The sequence below is a fragment of the Ziziphus jujuba genome, chromosome 8 (assembly GCF_031755915.1).
Source record: "Ziziphus jujuba cultivar Dongzao chromosome 8, ASM3175591v1".
NCBI lineage: Eukaryota > Viridiplantae > Streptophyta > Magnoliopsida > Rosales > Rhamnaceae > Ziziphus > Ziziphus jujuba.
Window position 1 is genome coordinate 5,317,741 of NC_083386.1, and position 19,709 is coordinate 5,337,449.

General features: G+C 33.6%; 2 protein-coding genes across 7 annotated transcripts; both read right to left on the reverse strand.

Moving 5' to 3' along the window:
- Positions 1-421: 421 nt before the first annotated feature.
- LOC107435948 (uncharacterized) lies at positions 422-12,344 on the reverse strand. Of its 4 annotated transcripts, none has more exons than XR_007239629.2 (14): positions 12,184-12,344; positions 11,359-11,747; positions 10,442-10,834; positions 7,472-10,312; positions 6,839-7,279; positions 6,227-6,673; positions 5,290-6,033; positions 4,757-5,134; positions 3,820-4,560; positions 2,905-3,612; positions 2,024-2,752; positions 1,243-1,933; positions 933-1,051; positions 422-827 (listed from the first exon to the last, which is right to left on the reverse strand). XR_007239629.2 is itself a non-coding variant. In XM_048470043.2 (13 exons), exons 4-13 carry the CDS (start codon positions 10,304-10,306, stop codon positions 1,038-1,040), a joined length of 7,728 nt encoding a protein of 2,575 aa, XP_048326000.2. In that variant the 5' UTR covers positions 10,307-10,312; positions 10,442-10,834; positions 11,359-11,756; positions 12,184-12,344; the 3' UTR covers positions 422-1,037. The 4 variants fall into 4 exon arrangements, 1 of the variants encoding a protein (XP_048326000.2); XR_007239628.2 differs by having other exon boundaries at positions 11,359-11,756; XR_007239631.2 differs by having other exon boundaries at positions 2,024-2,737; positions 11,359-11,756; positions 12,184-12,343.
- A 1,402-nt stretch (positions 12,345-13,746) lies between these two features.
- On the reverse strand, positions 13,747-17,870 carry LOC107435945 (uncharacterized). 3 transcript variants are annotated; one of them, XM_060819955.1, is made up of 5 exons: positions 17,703-17,866; positions 17,175-17,361; positions 16,498-16,596; positions 16,219-16,370; positions 13,747-14,361 (listed from the first exon to the last, which is right to left on the reverse strand). In XM_060819955.1, exons 2-5 carry the CDS (start codon positions 17,343-17,345, stop codon positions 13,971-13,973), a joined length of 813 nt encoding a protein of 270 aa, XP_060675938.1. In that variant the 5' UTR covers positions 17,346-17,361; positions 17,703-17,866; the 3' UTR covers positions 13,747-13,970. The 3 variants fall into 3 exon arrangements, with proteins under 3 accessions (XP_060675938.1, XP_015903056.1, XP_048326436.1); XM_016047570.4 differs by having other exon boundaries at positions 17,535-17,866; XM_048470479.2 differs by lacking the exon at positions 16,498-16,596 and having other exon boundaries at positions 17,535-17,870.
- Positions 17,871-19,709: the final 1,839 nt, after the last annotated feature.

Here is a 19,709-nt window from a genome sequence, read left to right on the forward strand (position 1 = left end):
ACAATTGGCATTTGGATTTCAAAAACCTCTTCTACCATTTCACATTCACTTATTTCCAACCGTGTTAGATTATTTTGGATTTCAAAAATAATCTCCATGGTAATGAGTTCGTTTTGCCATATCAGTTTCAATTCATCCATAGCCTTAATCTTTTAAACTGTTCCAGCTCGGGAGCCCATCCCGCAGTGCTGTGTTTCATCGCCATACATTAGAAAGTTGACTTTTTGCAGATCCTAGATAGATTGGTAAAACAAAACGACAAAAAATAGTATTGAAAATCTCACATTTTTAATGAAGATAGATGTCATGGTACTGCATATATATCTTATTATTACAAGGTCTTCAATTTGGGAAAAGAAACAAACTGTTAAATCTTTGCATAGTTCTGTGTTGGACTCCATTTCCATCAGAAACATGATGATGTTGTGGAAAAATAACACCTTATATTATATTATATGACTTTTACAAAACCTTTGCATAGACAACGACATAAAAAACTCATATATTCAACGGAATCCATGCACATAATAACTTTGGAACTCTTAACACATAGACACCAAGCACTAAGAGCCCTTGCTCTAGGAGCCTACTCTACTTACTTGAGTAGCTCACCATATATGGAAGCCAAAGCTATCTTTTATACTTGCTATTCTCGGTTGCTTTAGCCGACTCTTACATCTTCCAGACTTCTCCACTATGCCAGTGTCTCATTCTCAATTTTAAATATTTTCTTCACAAATTCCAATGCTTCACTTGCCAACCAAGTATACCAAATACACTACTTAATTCTAGAGCCTTCTAAGTCAAAATTGATCCTTCAGATGTGGCTATAGAAAAAATAAAATAAAAGTAAAACAATATTTAACAGTTACAGGAAAAGAAAGAGTTAAAAGAAATTAATCCAATTTGATAGGAATGAAACGAATTCTTACAAATAAATAATATGTTGATCACTAAATCTTCTGCATGCTTAATCTTCTTCAAATTCGTCGTCATCAAAATCATCGTCAAAATCATCTTCTTCGGAATATTCTTCATCATAGTCCACATTCTGATGCAAATTAATATAGCCTTGAGACATTAGAATCAGAGTTTCCAAAAATCTTTGGTAATTCTATTACAGTAATAAAAGTGGGAACAACAGGAAAAAACTAATTAAACTCTATATGTACAAATTCTGAGAATACTTTCAAATCAAGGCCAAAAATTTACAGAAAATAAATTTGGAGAATGAGTTCATACCTTGTCTGAAAAGTTTGTGTAATGCAGTACTAGGATGGCTCTTCCAGTAGTGTGATATGGTGCTATTTATTAAGCTACTATAAGTAGACACAGTTTTATCATAATCCAGGACCACTTTGTGAAGTTTTGGGCTGGCAATTATGTTACCATGTCTAGAGAAACTTTGCATCTCAAAGCACCTATTTACAAATACACTTTCCAAATCTGGAAATCCAATCATATATTTCCCAGAATAGAAGCTTGAAAGGCTAGGTAAGTAATAAAGTGTCAAAGTTTTCAACCGACCAAACACAATTTCACCTTCCATATCATCACTTTCTTCTGTATCTGCAATTATTTCTGTCATTCTTTTGCAACCACATATCGACAACCTTTCGAGCCGTGCCATACTTTTTGCTGTTTGGGAAGTTAGTAAACTTAGCATTCCATGGCATTGTGAGACTCTCAAACTTATCAGATTTTGGAATGACATAGAGGAAGACACTAATTTCTTTAATCTGCCACATTTGAAAATGTCTAAATCTACCAAATTCTGAAACCCTCTGCCCAGCTGTGAACTCTCATCCCTCAAATGCATCAAGTTTGGCATATCATATAGTCTTAAACCACTTAACTGTGAAAGTGTTCCTCCACATTCTTCCTCATCACCAACCAGCCGCTCCTGGTCTACATATTGACTAGCAATTGTGACCTACAAAATGATTATCCAGTTAAATCATTAAAAATACATAGTTACATTGCATAAAACAAAACTTGCACGGTGCAAAACTCTCTTAATTACCTTGTCGATGGCAAACAGGGGTTCCTGGCATGAAATATCTTGATGAATCAGCCCACATGTCTCTTGGAAGCTTAGGGAATTTAAGGATAAATACTTTACTTTCATAAAATAAGCCACTTGCAACCATCTCAACATAGGCCACTTTAAGGTATGCAGTCCTGGGTAGAAACTCACAAGATTAGGCAGATGCTGGAGTGTCAGACTTTGAAGCTGAGGGAAAACAAAAGAAGGTACGGTATCTAATAGTACTTCCTCCTTAGCAACAATTTGCTCTATTCCACAGTTTGTTACATGTAGACCTTGAAGTTGGGGAAGATTTTGGGCAACAGAAGCTGGAAAAAGACTTTTCAGACTCTTACATCCTAGAGCTTCAACTCTCAGCAGATCTTGGAAGGTAAGAGTTCCTTGGGGATCTTTGCTCCAAACATGGTTCAGTTTTGGTAAAAATTGTAATCTCATTTCCTTCAAATGAATAGGTGTTGTCTCAGATGTTTGTTGATGATGATCATTCGCTATTTCAATCTCAAATACCTCTTCCATCATCTCACAGTTTCTTATGAACAACTTTCTCAGATTGTGGAGACTTCTTAGTATATTAGATGAGAACATCTTCGTTAGACTTTTGCAGTTACACACAATTATTTCTTCCAATTTTCCAAAGATATGTGCAGTGAGTTTCTGATGACTTATCAACATCATACTGGGTAGTCTAACCTGCAGTGTTCGAGTCTGCAAAAGATTAGTTCTTATTATTTATTTATTATTATTTTTTTTTTCAGTTTTATATTTTCAGAAGAAGAAAAAAATAAAAAGAAGGATTCTTTTTCTATTTGAATCTTAAACAAAGAAAAGATACCATAGAAAATAGCTGAAACTCTTACCTGCTCCACAAGAAATAAAGGCCAAGGGCTATCCTGATGAATGCCAAACTCATGTGTTTCTTGGAAGTTGAACTCTGAAGCAAAAACCTTCACTTTAATACAGTCCACCACATCTATCTTTCTTAATGAAGGCCAACTTGAGGTATGTAGACCTGGATAAAAGCTCACAAGGTTGGGCAGATTTACAAGAATCATTACCTCCAACTGAGGGAATACAAACTTATGTGGTGCTGCCTCTAACCCTTCCTCCTCAGCAACAATTTCCTGTATCCCACACTTGGTTATGTATAGCTCTCGAAGTTGAACGAGATTTTTGGCAACAGACGGTGGAAAGAGATTTTTCAGACTTCGGCATTCCAAAGCATCAACTCTCTGCAGGTCTTGCAAGCTAACAGTTCCTTGGGGATCTTTGCTCCAAACATGCTTCAGTTTTGGTAACAGTGCTAATTTCAACTCCTTCAAATGAAGGGGTGCTGTCTTGGAGGTTTCTTGATGAACATTTGCTATTTCAACTTCAAATACCACTTCCAGCATTTCACAATTAGATATAACCAACTTTCTTAGATTGTGGAGTCTTCTCGATATATTAGATGAAAACATTTTTGTTAGACTTTTACAGTTATACACATTCATCTCTTCCAATTTGCCCAAGAAATCTGCATTACTGAGTTGGCATTGATTTATCATCATCACAATGGGTAGTTCAACCTGCAATGGTTCAATCAACAAAGAGAAGAATGAGAAGGAAAAGAAAAGAAAGAACATTTAACAGAAAGTAAAAAAACATTTCTTTTCGATGTTGAAGATAGAAGAATCTGCCATTGGAGAAAACAGAACATTAGTTTCTTTCTAGAGGAACTCATAAAACAAAAATAAACATGTATAGCAAACAGTGTAGTTGAAACGCATACTTACCTTCTCCACAAAAAATAAAGGTTGCTGAAATGGAATATCACAATGAACTTTATCAACTCTGAAGTTGAAGAGCTCCAAAGCAAAAATCTTCACTTCCATACAATCCTTCACATCTAGCTTTCTTAATGAAGGCCAACTTGAGGCATGAAGTCCTGGATAAAACGTCACAAGGTTGGGCAGATTTAAAAGCATCATTTCCTCCAATTGAGGGAACACAAACCGAGGTGGTACTGTCTCCAGTGCTTCCTCCTTACCAACAATTTCTTCTATCCCACAATTTTGAATATGCAGTTTATGAAGTTGGAAAAGCTCTTTGGCAACAGAAGGTGGAAATATTGATTTCAGACTTGGACATTTATATGTTACCACTTTTATTAGATTGGGGAAGGTAAGAGTTCCTTGAGGATCTTTACTCCACACATATTTCAGGTTTGACAAACGACGCAAGTCCATATGTTTCAACTGAGTGGCCGTTGTTATGTCATTTGGTTCTTCAACATTCGACATTTGGATTTCAAATACCTCTTCTACCATTTCACAGTCATCTATGTCTAACCATGTTAGATTGTGGAGTTTTCTCTGCATACCAGATGGAAAAATCCTCATCAGATTCTTGCAACTTCGAACTTTTACCTCTTCCAATTTGCAAAAAGAATCTGGTGTAACATGTTCATTATCCCATATCATCTTCACTTTATCAATTCTTACAATCTTCACATAATTCAAGCTGGGGAATGTAACCTGCGTTGAAATGTTCATCCCCACAGTTAGAAAACAAAATATTTTATGATAAACTAAAAATAAATAAATAAATAAACCTTTAAAAATAGGATATATGGGAAACCTGTAAAGATAAAAATCCATAATATATACACATATGCATCGAAAATAGTTAGACCAATAAGCTGATGAAGAAGAACAAGATTAAAAATCTCACCTTTTCATTGAAGAGGGACAATGGCATAGTGGTGAAAATGTTCTCTTCAGACTTGGAAATGAATGTGTGAAATTCAGGGCAATCCTCAATGGAAAATTTAGCCAACATGGGAAAATCAGTGAAAACTGCAGAGGAGAAAGATGTAAGGCTTGGAAGATTTTGTAGCTTCAGATGATTTAGCTTGGGGAATGACACCTTGTCGATTCTTTCTTTGTTGATCATTATTTCTTCGATCATCTCACAGTCTCTTATCTCAAGGGAATAGAGTTGAACAAAACTTGTTGCCACAAGAGATGAAAATAGATATTCCAGATAATCACAGCCAATTACAGCCAATTTTGTTAAGTTATGCAAAGAAGTAGAGCTTGGTTGATGAAGCTGCATATTATTTTTCAAATGAGATTCAGACATTTCGAAGTTCTCCAATTTGGTTAAAGAAGAAAACACAAATTACTATCAAGTAAAATTTTTTCTTGTTTCGATTAGATAATAAGCACTAATACTTATCACATATATACATAGAAAACACTTGCCTTCTGATAAAATAATGGTTGCTGAATCTGCATATCATTATACGCTGACCCTTGTGTTTCTTTGAAGCTGAAGAACTCCAAAGCCAAAGCCTTCATTTCCTCACAGTTTTCTACAACTAAGGCTCTTAGTAAAGGCAGACTAGATGTATGTAGTCCTCGATAGAAACACACAAGATCTGGCAAATTAATCAGCTCCATTTCCTCCAGTCGAGGGAATGAAAACTCAGGCTGTATCGTACTCCCTAATCCTTCCTCCATGGCAACAATTTCTTCTACCCCACAATCCCAAATATCGAGTCTTTGAAGGTGTAAAAGACCTTTTGCAATGGAACATGGAAAAATTGATTTCAGACTTGGACATTTAGAAACTACCACTTCCTTGAGATGTGGGAAAGTAAGAGATCCCTGAGGATCTTTATTCCACATAGAATTCAGTTCAGATAAATTTTCCAAACTCGAAAGGATCAACTTAGAGGGTATTATATTGCTTGTTTCTTCAACATTTGGCTTTTGGACTTCAAATACCTCTTCTACCATTTCACAATCTCTTATTTCCAACCTTGTTAGATTGCAGAGTCTTCTCTTCATATTAGATGGAAATATCTTCATTAGATTATCACAATATTCAACTTTCACTTCTTCCAATTTGCAAAACGAATCTGCAGTACCAAATTCGTTCTGCCATATCATCTTCAATTCATCGATGCCTTTAATCTTTAAACTGTTCAGTTTCGGGAATGCAACCTGCAGTGTATTCATCCCATATATCAGAAACTTACTTTTCACACATCCTAAACAGATTTGTAAGAGAGAGAGAGAGAGAGAGAGAGAGAGAGAGAGAGGGAGGAAAACAGTATTGAAAATCTCACGTTTTCATTAAAGATAGAGAGAGAGAGAGAGAGAGAGAGAGAGAGAGAAACAGTATTGAAAATCTCACATTTTCATTAAAAATAGATGTCATGGTGGTGCGGAGTTTTTCGACTTCTGAGTTGGAACTGAAAGTCTTAAATTCAGGACAATCCTCAATGCAGAGTCCAGTTAAGACTGGAAATTCAATGTAAATTGAAGACGAAAATGTCACAAGCTCTGGAAGATTTTGTAGCTTCATGTGACCCAGTTTCGGGAATGACATATTATCCATTGTTTCATTTCTGCTCATTATTTCTTCCATATCCCAGCAATCACTTATTTCAAGGTAACAGAGTTGTTCAAAACTTGCTGCCATAGAAGATGGAAATAAATTCTTTAAAAAATCACAGTTTTTTACTACCATTGTTGTTAAGTTGCAGAAACATGTAGAGCTTGGTAGAAACTGATCATCCCATATCTTGTCCAAATGGCATCCGGATAGTTCAAAGGTCTTCAACTTGGGAAAGGATACTCGCTGCAAAAACAAATGACTTCAAGTTAGACAAAAACTACATCTCAGAAATTGGTTGATATATTTTTTACTCTTTATTTATGTCTTAATTAAGCTGCATATCCTAATTATAATGAAGATAGATTAATAAGACAAAATGAAGAGAAAATAAAGCATAGAAAATCTCACATTTTCATTGAAGAAAGATGGCATGGTGGTGTAGCACTTCTCTTTTGACTTGGAAATGAAATTTTTAAATTTAGGACAATCCTCAATGCAAAGTCCAATCAACACTGGAAACTCTATGAAAATTTCAGAGCAGAAAGTCACCAAGTTTGGAAGTTTCTGTAGCTTCAAATGACTAAGTTTAGGGAATGACATCTTATCCGTCTTTTCATTCCTGCTTATTACTTCTTCCATCATTCCACAGTCACTTATATCAAGAGAGCAAAGTTGTACAAAGCTTGTCGCCATAGCAGATGAAAACAGATTCTTCAAAAACTTGCAGCTTTTTACAAGCAATGCTGTTAGGTTACAGAAAGAATTAGAGCTTGATGGAGGCTGATTGTCCCATATTTTCTTGAAATTACATCCGGAGAGTTCCATAGTTTCTAAATTGGGAAAAGAAAGCTGCAATTTTTTTTACAATATCAGTACACTCTATTCTAGTTAAATATAAAAAGTACTTATGCAAAAAATGCTCTGTGCAAATGCACCAACTTTTAATCAGCTCATGTCAAAGACTTTGCATGCTACATAAATATTCATGTTTTTGTACTAAAAGAATAATAAATATTTATGAAGTTAAAGCATGATACATACCTTCTCATTGAAAAAAGATACAAAGTCTGAATCTACGATCAACTGTTCTTCTTTCTTATCAGCCCAATGAACTTTCTTCAATTTGGAACAGAATTGGGTTAGCTTTGATACGTTTCTCAGTGTCAAAGAGCACAATTGCGGAAACTCTTCAAGTTCCTCCTCCTTCCCCTGGTCATTCGCATGAGTAAATATCTCCTCCATCATCTCGCAATCAACTATTTTAATTTTCTCAGGCTGTTTAGCAATGGAGAATGGCAAGAGATTTTTCAATTTCATGCAACCTCTTACTTTGATAACTCTCAATCTTTGGAAAGACTTCACTGGGAGTTCTCCATGACAAATCTTTTCAAGGTTCATCAAATTGTTAAGCCACAGTGACTCTAAGCTGCCAAATGCACTGCAAGGATGAATGCTTCCTGTGGAGTTAACCAGGTACTGAATCTTGTCAACATTTATCAAGCAAAACCACTTCAATTCCGGAAGGCCCTTTTTATCTAATTCATAAACAATATTAGCCACATCCTCCAATCCATTTAAATACAAGAAATGAGACTTTTTCAACAAAACTTCGAGACCATGCTCTTGTGTTATGTTGCTTTTCTTGTCTTTGAGTGTTATTGCAAAAACTCTAATAGTTGCGGTTTGAGAAAGATCTGCAACTACATCATCATCATCATCGAAATCTTCACCATCATCATCATCGTCTTCTTCTTCTTCTATGCAAATCTTATACCGCTCCAATTTGTCACTAAATAGGTCTTTCGGCAGTATCTTGATGTCAGGTATTTCTAAATCCAAACTAGTCAGCTGAGCCAACTCCTTTAGCTCAATAAGACTGGCACTTCTTTTTTCCCCATTGTCTACTTCAACTTGATTCCAATTTGGATAAGTGCCACCCATACTCAATTCTTCTAAACGTGTCAACTTTGATATGACATTGGGATGGATCACTCTAAGCTCTTCACAACAACTCAGATCTAACATGCGTAGACGACTTAGTTGACCAATTTGTCTTGGCAGTTCCTTGATAGAAGATTCTGAAAGGTCAAGAATTTCTAAGTTGCTGAGGTCACCAATTAAAGATACATCTGCCAGTTTACAACCACAAAGAAACAATGTAGAAAGATTTTGCAAGAAACATAAAGATGGAGGTAACACTCCCAGATTTTGATTACAGATAGTTAAAACTCTATGCGCTTTTGCTCTCTCAAAAAACCATTCTGGGATTTGTGAAGCCTTGTTTTCTTGCATCCACATTAACCCAAGCTGTTTATATTCTAAGTTTTCACAAACTAGCTGATCTACAAATCCATTAGGTAGAGAGATTGCCATTGAGTATGCAAGTCTTTTCTTCTCTAGACAATCTTCTACCTCAGCACCATCTCTTAAACAAAACATATGACTTTCTTTTGCAATTGATATGGCAGCCTCTCGAATGACATTATGCATTTTAACTGTAACTAGATCATCACCGTCCAACAACAGGCAGCGATCTTTAAGTTCACTGACCAAACTAGGCACCCTTTTTGTCATTGCTTTCCATGTCCAAACGCCTTCAAACATATCCAAGCCCATGCCATATCTCATCAAACGTTTTATTTCTATCGTTGCACCTTCTTCATGCAGAGCACAAAGCAAAAGTAATGATTTTGCTTCTCTACTCTCCACACATTCATAACATAGTTTGATAAGAGAGTGCATCTTTTCACTCTGTGGGTTGGAATTCTCTAGTTCTTCCAAGGCATTTCTCCATGAGTACAAGCCACGGCTTTTCAACGCATGTGAAATTGTTGCAATGGAAATTGGTAAGCCTCCACACTGTTTGATAATTTTAGTTCCACAGTCTGTGAAACTAGGATCATTAGGCAAATTGCCTACTATATGGCTGAACCAGTTCCATGCTTCATCTTCTGAAAGAATTTCAACTTCGAAATTGTGTTCAACTCTCATATCAGTTTGCAACACTTGCTGAAATCTAGATGTTAACAATATCTTGCATCCGCTTTGATGACTATCGAAAACTATTCCGATGTCCAAAAGGTTTAGTTCTTCCCAAACATCATCTAGAATTATGAGGAACTTCTTTTCATCCTTCAATCGATTTCGTAGTTGAAGTGCTTTTCCAGATAGGCCAATTTTCTCATCAAGTTCTACATCCAACTTGTCAGCAACTTGTTTTTGAATCTTTTCAAGGTTTGGATTGTGTGATACATTAATCAAAACGGTTTGATCGAATAATTTTTGTACTAAAACCCGTTTCGAAATTTCTTTAACAAGTGTGGTTTTGCCAACACCAGGTATGCCATACACCCCAACCATTTTAATGCTAACATCTCCCAGGGCCTCCATAATTCCACACACAATTTCCTTTCTTGTGTCAAAGGCTATGTAATCTTTACTTCCAAAATTGATTTGCATTTTGGGAAAGTAAGAAATGTTGTCAAATCTAATCTCACATTTGATTTTGACAATAGATTCACACATCTTCTTGGCTTTCTTACTGACTTTATATATTTCCACCAGATTCTGAAAAGTACACTTGATCTGTATGTAGTTTTCATCCCCTAAAATCTTTTTGGCTTCTTTCATGATGTCATCCACTTGGTTTAGCAAGTCCTTGAAACCACCATGAATTTCTTCACCTTTACTTTTAGCATCATCAACCAAATGATGCATCCTCACTTTCACAAGCTTCAAATCCTGAGTTTCTGCTATCAGCTTGCCTACATTGCGGTTGTAGTGGAAGATATAGCCTAGCTGAGAGCCAACCGGTATAACTGTGTAATCCGCTACCTTTCCAATAATCCAAGTCTTGATGGTACCAAAACACTCCATAATTACCTTAAAAATTAATGCAGCAAAAGGGTGAAGAATTAGATTTTACCCAAAGAATATATACATTATTCATATATATAGTGATAAAAAAAAAAAAATTGAACTAAGAAAATAAGAATGTTATGAAGCACTTACCTAGCCAATATATAAAATATCTTCCGTGAGATGTTAACTGATCTGGCCTAAGTAACTTCAAGAGTAGAGTCCAACTTTTTTTTTTTTTCGGATGAATTTTTAAATGATTAGTACACAAGCAAAAAGATGGTAAGAACAATCAAATCAAAAGAAGACAGCAAACGACGTGTAACTTTTTTTTTTTTTTTTTTCCTTTTTTTCTTTTTTTGTTTTTGGTTTTGGCTTCCCTTTTTTTTTTTTTTTTGTTGTTGTTGTTTCCGGTGAAATAAATGCGAGGTACGTAAAGCAGCTACAAAGATGGTGTACAAGAAGAAAAGGAAATTAAGAAGGAATTTCGCTTGTAACTCTCTTTCTTTTCTGAAGTTTGACTTGGATAACAGACCAAAGACAAGACTGCAAGAATTGAAAGGAATGGGTATTAGAAATTAAATGCACAGGTCTAAAGTAGACACTTTAATAAACAATATAACTCCCGACCAAATGAAAAATTACTACATTAACATGTTTTAATTTGGTATTAAATTCCTTCTCAAATTATTTTAGTTTGATCATCTTATAAATCTAAACTTTCAGTGTCTGAATAAATTAAGTACTTTATCATCGAACATCTTTACAATTACTTGCAAAAGAAATATATATATATATATATATAGATATATTGATGTGTTTTCAATTACTATTTTCATGAATATATAATGAATATATTTTGAGAAAAAAAGAAACTATGAATTTAACAGGATCTAAACCCAATTACCAAATCATAGTTTGATTTTCTGAAGTATGGAAAACAAAACTAAAAATAAATAAATAAAAAGGCCAAAAAAAAGACTTTAGCAGTAGTAAGAAAAAGAAAACCAGGACATCTATAGTGATCACAAAAATTGAATTAAGAAAATAGGAATATTTGAAGCACTTACCTAGCCAATATATAAAATATCTTCTGTGAGATGTTAACTGATCTGGCCGAAGTAACTTCAAGAGTAGAGTCCAACTTTCCTTTTTTTTTTTTTTTTTTTTTTTTTTTTTTTTTGGTTTCTTGATCAAATATATAAACGGTTAGTACACAGAAGCAAAAAGATGGTAAGCACAATCAAATTAAAAGAAGACGGCAAACGAAGTGTAACTTTTTTCTTTTTCTTATTTTTTTTTTTTTTTTTTTTTTTTTGGGGGGTGAAATAAACGCGAGGTACGTAAACTAGCTAGAAAGATGGTGTACAAGAAGAAGATAAGGAAATGAAGGAGAAATTTCGCATGTAACTTTCTTTCTTTTCTGAAGTTTGACTTGGATCACAGATCGAAGACAAGACTGCAAGAACTGAAATGAATGAGTATTAGAAATTAAATGCACAGGTCTAAAGCAGACACTTTAGTAAACAAAATAACTCCTGACTAATTGAAAATTTACTACATTAACATGTTTTAATTTGGTATTGAATTCCTTCTCAAATTGCTTTAGTTTAATCATCTTATAAATCTAAACTTTCAGTGTCTTTATAATTACTTGCAAAAGAAATATATATATATATATATACTGATGTGTTTTCAATTACTATTTTCATGGATATATAATGAATATATTTCCCCAAAAAAAACGATGAATTTCGGAGGATCTAAACCAATTACCAAATCATAGTTTGATTTTCTAATTATGGTAAAACAAAACTAAGAAAGAAAAAGAAGAGGTAGAAAAAAAGACTTCAGCATTAGTAAGAAAAAGAAAACCAGTGACATCTATGGCATACCTTGCTGTGTCTTCGAGGTCAGCAGGCAATCAAGGAGTTGGATGGAGTAGTGAGAGTGTGGAGACTAGCTTGAAAGCTTGTGGAGTAGACGTACAACAACTTGATGTAAATAATATTAATAAAAGCTAAATATCATATCCATGGATTATGGCAAAGAAAATTCTCAGTCTTAATATTTAATGCAAATATATATTAAAAAAAAAAGATAAATTAATAAATAAATAAAGAGTTGATAAATTAATAAATAAATAAAGAGTGGTGTTCACGTGGTTGGTAGCCAGCTTTTGTTATTTTCCTTTTATATTACTTTATAATATTCATGGATTGTACTATTTATTCCTTCCTCGGCTGAGTCACGGATCACTACTTGAATATGTAGCATTTTACTTTTGACTTCAACTGCTTTAGAGAGACAACATATTAAGTTAATTGTTATATAATTCTTGTGACTACTTTCAATTAATCAATTTTTTTATACAAAATACGTTTGAATATATAATTTTCCAAATAATTTCATCGTTTTTTTAAATTGAAAATTGCACAAAAAGAAGGATGAACTATTAGTTTATCTGAGCATCATACATTTGTGAGAAGAAAATTTTACTAGGCCGGAGACCTATCGTGTCTTGAGGCACCAATAGTACACTGTATTATAAAGTTTTGTCATAAATCTACTATTCCCTTTTCCCGCGTGACGAAAAATCAACTATTTTATTTATTTATTTATTTATTTCAACTATTTTATTTATTTATTTATTTATTTTCTCTTTCATAGAAAAAAGGAAAGCAACAATATTCTTGAATATAGGAAAAGCCACCACGATTTGATTTGCTGTCTAAAACAACTTTACTCGGCAAAAGAAGTCTTTTTTTTAAGTTTCAAGCTTCCACAGATGAATAAGTTGAATATTGATCTTTGCCATGAGAATCAAGAGGTGTGATTCTTTTCTTGTGCTTACAGAAAGAAACCACTGAGAAATTACTTTTAAGTATTAATTAATGTCACCCACCATGTTTTTCTTTTCTACAAAATTTTACTTGTGCTTACAGGGGAATAAAAAAAATAAAAAAATAAAATTGCTCACAAGTTTTCCACAAATTTTAGAAAAGCAAAATACAAATCGTGTGTAAATTAGAGAGGGTGACATGATTATTTGTGTGGCATAATATGTCCAGCCTATATTAGTAAGTTTGAAATAACAAAACATTCAATTATTTCAACTACTCAAAATACTTGGAATATCCATTCTGTTTTTAACATGGTCATTTTAAGTCAATTTTTTCGCAAATATGTAGACAACACTTTTCATCACAAACAACTTCATTTTACCATTAAAATCTATTTAAATGGTCATTTCAACTACAAATAATTAATATTTCAAACATTCTAAAAAGTTTTAAAAGTTGATCGAGTCTAATATTCTTCTCAACCAAGATAAAGTTTCACAAACCGAGGTTAAGTTGGTGAGCATTTTCAATGTAAGTACTTTGGATCCAAAGAAAGAACAGGAGAAGTTAATGTATCTTTTCTGTTAAAAATAAATTCTCAACATGCAACCTGACTAAACATGTAGAAATGATATCTTCAATAAAAATTATAAACGGTGATATTCCCTCTTAACCATATTCCTCTTCATATAATACTATTACAACACTCACATTCAGAAAAATAAACATTCAGAAAGAAACTCGTCAATAGTTGTTGAATCAGGGAGCAAAATATCCTACACCTTTCGGAACTTGTATGAACACAGTTGTTTCTAACTACAATGTAAAAAGGTTGGATACTATATAAGCCAATTAACACTTATGTTACCAAGCCAAGTGAAAAGTGGTAATTGAGCAAACGCTATAAGGAGCAAGAGGATGTGGTGCCTGCTTGAATCATAACTTCTCACCTCTGCAAATAAAACTCTCTTCATAGTTTTCACCAAGAAAGTTCCCATGCATAAGCAGAACCAAGGCATTAAAAAGTAATACGAGTAATTCCAGAGAATTCGTCCAAGAACAGCAAAACACAATCCTGTGAAACAGTACCCCCCATATGCAACAAAGTCGAGAAAAGGTGCATCACTGCTACCACCCAAAAAGAACAATGATGATTTCAGTAAAGCCACTTGTAGAAACCAGCCAAGCAGTCCCTTAATGAACAACCAGTTCAGAGCTTCTGGACTAAACCTGTCAACAAAGAGGAAACGATTTGATTCCACAGTATTGCAGGATAACTAAGTTTATTTAAAGGGGTTTCCCATACCAAAATTTACAAGAAAACAATAGGCAAATTTTGGTTATGAATATAATTTCCAGATGACGACAACACAATTCAGGTGGTGACATACAGGAACCAATCTGCAAAAAAACCAGTGCACCACTATCTCGTTGTTTCTAGTGTTGCTAACCCATTAAAAAATTAAGAAAAGCTGCTTTGTTTTTTTAGATATATAGGATAAATAAACCTGGAATACTCCGACTTATAAATTCATAAAAGACACAAAACAAAAACAGGAAACTAGTATATAAACATGCCAGCCTGACTTATAAGAAGTCCGCAGCTGGCTTAGGTCACACAGTAACCAAACAGTAATTACTCTGGCCTGCTAACATTAGTTTTAAGCTCTATGTTGCAGCAGAACCTGCTCAAAATAGTACCCTGGTCATGAGGATTCCAAAATTACCGTTCCCCCAGTGTTCCATATTCCAAAGGCTCAAACGTCAACAGTAACAAAATCAGTTTTGAAGAGCATTTTTCATTCCAAAAATATTTTATAATTTTTTTGGTTTTCAATTATTTTTAACTTAAGCAATTCAGTTTCACTTTAATTCTATAATATTTAGAAAAAAATTGTTGAGTGGTTCAAGAAAACAAGTACAAACCAAACAATGAAGATAGTTGATCATGTTGCAGCAACAGATTGCTTATCTGCCAACTCAACTTTCCTCTCATTTTAATTTTTGAAGCAAGTATTTTCCTCTCCCTTCCTGTGTCAACTATCCCTACTCAACCACTCCCTATTCGGAAACTAATCCTGCCATATAGTAACTATACCATCCTCTCTCTCTCTCTCTCTCTCTCTCGCACGCACGTACGCGCGTGCTAGCTCTTTCAAGATTCCATTTGCCTCCTTTGTCTCCCCAACTCTCTCTCTTCCACTCTTCTGTTTCTTTCTTTTATGGGCATAACAAAATCTTTCATTCTACTCCTTTTCAAAGACAAACATAACTACTAGTTCCTTACCCTGCTCTTTCTAGCTCATATTTGTCCTGTTTCATCTTTTTACTTTTAACTATCAGCATCTATTTCTAAACAGATGGATAAAGAGGAACTTCTTATAGGAGTTTACAAGATCATAGATAAATATCACATAAGACGATCCTTCATGCTTTCATCCGTATGCTAGCCTAGAAGATTAGATATTATTGACCTTCAAGCTTTCATCCTTGATGCTACCCTAGAGGATTAGATATTACTGACCTTCGAGGCCACTTCCGTCATGTCGTAAAAGCATTGAAGCAGTAATATGAAACCCTTACACTCTCAAATCTTCACCTTTATGCTTTTTGCTCATAACCCCTCACTCATATCCCTCAGCTAAACTCCAGGCATCAACAATCTCTATTTGGAAACTCGTACATCATCACAGCAAATTCCATGTTCTCCATCACAAGATGACATGTATCATGCAATACAAATTGTTTGGATAAAAAATTATGCATAACAAAAAGTACATTGGAAATTGTAGCATATCTTATAATGCACTTTGCTAGCACTATCCTATATGTATTATACATTAAATATATATCTATATATATATCCAAGAGTTCTTTTTTTTCAAATAAAAAGGTATTATCAAATTGGAATGTAGTTGGACAGTTTAACAAATTTGCAATAGAGCTTCTTCAAATGTAAACAAGTTTTTTTTTTTTTTTTAAATTTATTTACTTTTATTTAAGGAATTTTATATTCGTGTGATGTCCCATCAGCTAAAATAATCAAGCTAAAATAATCAGTATATCTCAAAACTTCATTATACTTACTTTCCTTGAAGACCCAAAGAGAAACCAGCAAGAACCACATAGGTACCAAATGCCATAAATGGAATGTACAAATCTGGCGCATTTATGTCGTAAACTGGGGGTTTATATTTGAGCCGACCTCCTACTGGCTCACTAATCCGAGTCCAATGACCCTGTGAAAATAAAGAATATAAGGAAATATAAGAAAAGGCATAACTTGAAGTGGGGGGGTTGGGGGGCTGTGGGGTGTGGGGTGTGGGAAGAAAGGCATAAAACAAACCAGAAAAGATCAATGTTTACCCTGTGGAGGAATGGAAAAAGAACAACCTTCAATTTGTTCCTCACATACTGGTCATTCACTTGGAAGTAGTATTGAGGATTAGAAAAATACGTGCTTATCTGTTGATTCCAAATATTCAATGCACAATGTCACCAAAATAGCTGAAACAACCATGTATCTAGAAGAATTGATGATAATGGCTGCATACTGCAGTTGATTAAATACACCAACATGAGCACTAAAAAAGTAAAAAACCATCTAAGTTCCAACAGACCGAACTACTATTGGTTTTATAGGAACGAATGAACCAAGCTAATACTCATACCAAGCTAATACTCATGGATAATCAATCTTATGTTTCGAAAGATGTTATTATTTGTAAAATCAACCTTATAAAAACAAGCACACCATTTCAGACAAAAGAAAAATGCATAATTCCCATAATTCAAAGGACGGTCAGATAGAGAAAGACAACCCTGTTTCTAATTATCATACTGAAAAATCACTTAATAGCAGAGCACCACCAGATGTCATATAAAAACTTACATACAAAACAATTTGGGGAACATGCATTGTTAAAAAAAAGTAGAAAATATGATGAGAGAAATTTAGCCTATTAAATTACATTCTCTTCGCTCTTCCATGACTAAAACCACCAATATCAAGTTGGGATAATGACAATGAAAATGCTACTCACATTGCTTTGCACGTACTCAGAGCTCGATCCCAATATTTTCTCTCCATAAGCACCCAATCCACCTCTGATAAGCCCAGAACCAGCTCCATAAAATGCATTCCCAAATGGAGTTGGCTGCGAATTTACCGGTGGCCTTGGTACCCCAGGCTGGCCTCCCACATTGTTATACATTTTTAGTGCAAAACACCTAAAATAAAAAATAAAAATAAAAATAAAAGTCCATAATAGTCAGATTTCAAAAAAGAATCTTTTCTTTTTTTAAAAAAAAAAAAATTTAATTCGAGTTTTGATTCAAGCAGATTCGAGCAAATTGAATAGTTGACTGGGGACTGAGAAAAGTGTGAGAGAGTTGTATTTCACCGGAAAAGTGAGGGAGACCCTGAGATGTGATGGAGCTAGTCGGTGAAACCCTGAGACCTCGCCGGTGAACAGCCGGAGAAGAAACGCTGCCTAGAGAGAGAAACCGTAGGAAGAGAGAGATGGAGAAAGTGAGAGAGAGAAAGATCTGAGTTCTGAGAGCGGACCAACCAGATCTGAGAGAGAGATAGTCGCCGATTGCTGAGAAAGTCAGTCGCAGAGATAGGTTTTTGGGGTGACTTTAGGGCTCGAATCGTTCGTTTCAATGAGAGAAATTGTTCATAAAAATCCTACATTTCCTTTTTCTTACAGAGTAAGTATCTGTTCAATTCGGAATTTTTTTCCCAAAAAAATTAAATTAAAAAAAAAAAGGAATATTTTATATTTTATATTGTTTTTTCTTTTTTCTTTTTTTTTTTTGATAGTTATATTTTATATTGTTAGACAAATTTCTAAATTTTCATAATAATTTTAAAAAAGAAATGTGCCTATTTAAAATTTCAATTATATATTATAATTTTACTGTGTCTGAGCTCTAACATAATAATAAATTATCTCTTTTTATAAAATTTGATTAAAATTTAATATTGTAATTGATGATTAGATATATTATAATTGTACTGTGTCTGAGCTCTAACATAATAATAAATTATCTCTTTTTATAAAATTTGATTAAAATTTAATATTGTAATTGATGCCTAATCATAACTTTTATTTTGGAAACATATATATATATATATATATATATATATAATATTCAAATTGATTAATAAAAATGAACAATATTACTGAAGATAAAATTGATAACAATTTTTAATGGATTTTCTTAAAAGAAATAAAACTTCACTTATAATTTTATATAAGCAATCAATTTGATTATTATTATTTTTTATATCTACACAATTTGAATACTTTGCTCAAAACATATATATATATATATATATATATATTGACGGGATAATTTGATATTATATCATAATTACGGAAAAAATTTGTTTAAAAAAATTAGAGGCCAAATTCAAATATTAGTTTTTTTTGGGAGAGAAAATATTAATAAAATTTAAGGAAGGTGTTTTACAAATTTTCAATTATTCTTTTAGCTTCAGTGGTTTACCATGGGCTTCATTTGTTTATTTATTTATGGGGAACTTGGCCCAATATCGTTGTAGCGATGGGATTCACGATTTCTATCCCTTCATTTGATATTTTTTTTTCTACCATTTCAATTTTTGATAATTCCAAAATATCCTTTATTCAATTAAATATTTTTATTTTTTATTTTTTCTGTTTTTTTCTTTCTTTTCATCACTTTTCTCTTCTCCGTATAATCAATATCCAGCCCATTAGGACCCTTCTGTTTCCTTTCGCATCTGCCTGATTGTAAGCTTGGAGACTGTGCGTTTTGAAGGAAATGGTGAAGAGGCAACTCAGATGTTAGAATCCGTTCAAAATTCCTCACCGGAACCCTAGATAAACCCTGATCCCAGGGAAATCCTACCGGATCCTCCAATGGAAAATCCATCAGAACCTCCCTTAAGGGTTAGACTTACCACAATTTTCCTATACTGAAAATACACTTCTATATGCACCACCTTATTCCTCCCACATTACTACAATTTAATTCCACAAATTTGCAGCATTTCAAAATAATAACAGGGAATCAGTGCATAATTAATAAATAAATGTCCAAGACAGTATATAGAGCATTACACAAATAAATATGACTTTAATACAATGGCAGATAAAGAAGTAATACAAGATGAAGAGGAAAAAGGGAGGAAATGCTTCTTGGACTTTCGGCAATAAACTGAGACGTCGGGCTCGCCCCAGACTATCAACATCTCCCAATCCTTGTACCTAGGGGAACGGAATTTAAAAATATGAGATGCTAATCATCTCAGTGAGTGACCCTATCTACTGTACAATTACAACAGTAATAATTATAATACATTTGGTTAATTAAGAATAAATAAGTAAGTAAATAATAATTAATTGAAGATAATATTTCTCTCAAAATCCTCACCATTCACTCCGTTGGAAAAGTTCCCCTTTTAAAACATTTTCGCAAAACCCATTATTTGTATTCCCTGAAAACCAAGGAATCAATTAGTCAACTAAATATCAAATAAAATATAATAAATCAAGCATCCAAAATTTATAATGAAAATAAAATAGGAA

Coding starts and splice junctions, on each gene's coding strand:
- LOC107435948 (XM_048470043.2), bottom strand. CDS start 10,306: ATGGAGTGTTTTGGTACCATCAAGACTTGGATTATTGGAAAGGTAGCG. Junction 6,034..6,226: donor CATCTATTTTTAATGAAAAT/GTGAGATTTTCA, acceptor AATACACTGCAG/GTTGCATTCCCGAAACTGAA. Junction 2,753..2,904: donor CTTTATTTCTTGTGGAGCAG/GTAAGAGTTTCA, acceptor AATCTTTTGCAG/ACTCGAACACTGCAGGTTAG.
- LOC107435945 (XM_060819955.1), bottom strand. CDS start 17,345: ATGTATAACAATGTGGGAGGCCAGCCTGGGGTACCAAGGCCACCGGTA. Junction 16,597..17,174: donor CTGAGTACGTGCAAAGCAAT/GTGAGTAGCATT, acceptor TGGAATCAACAG/ATAAGCACGTATTTTTCTAA. Junction 16,371..16,497: donor TTTTTCCATTCCTCCACAGG/GTAAACATTGAT, acceptor TTATTTTCACAG/GGTCATTGGACTCGGATTAG.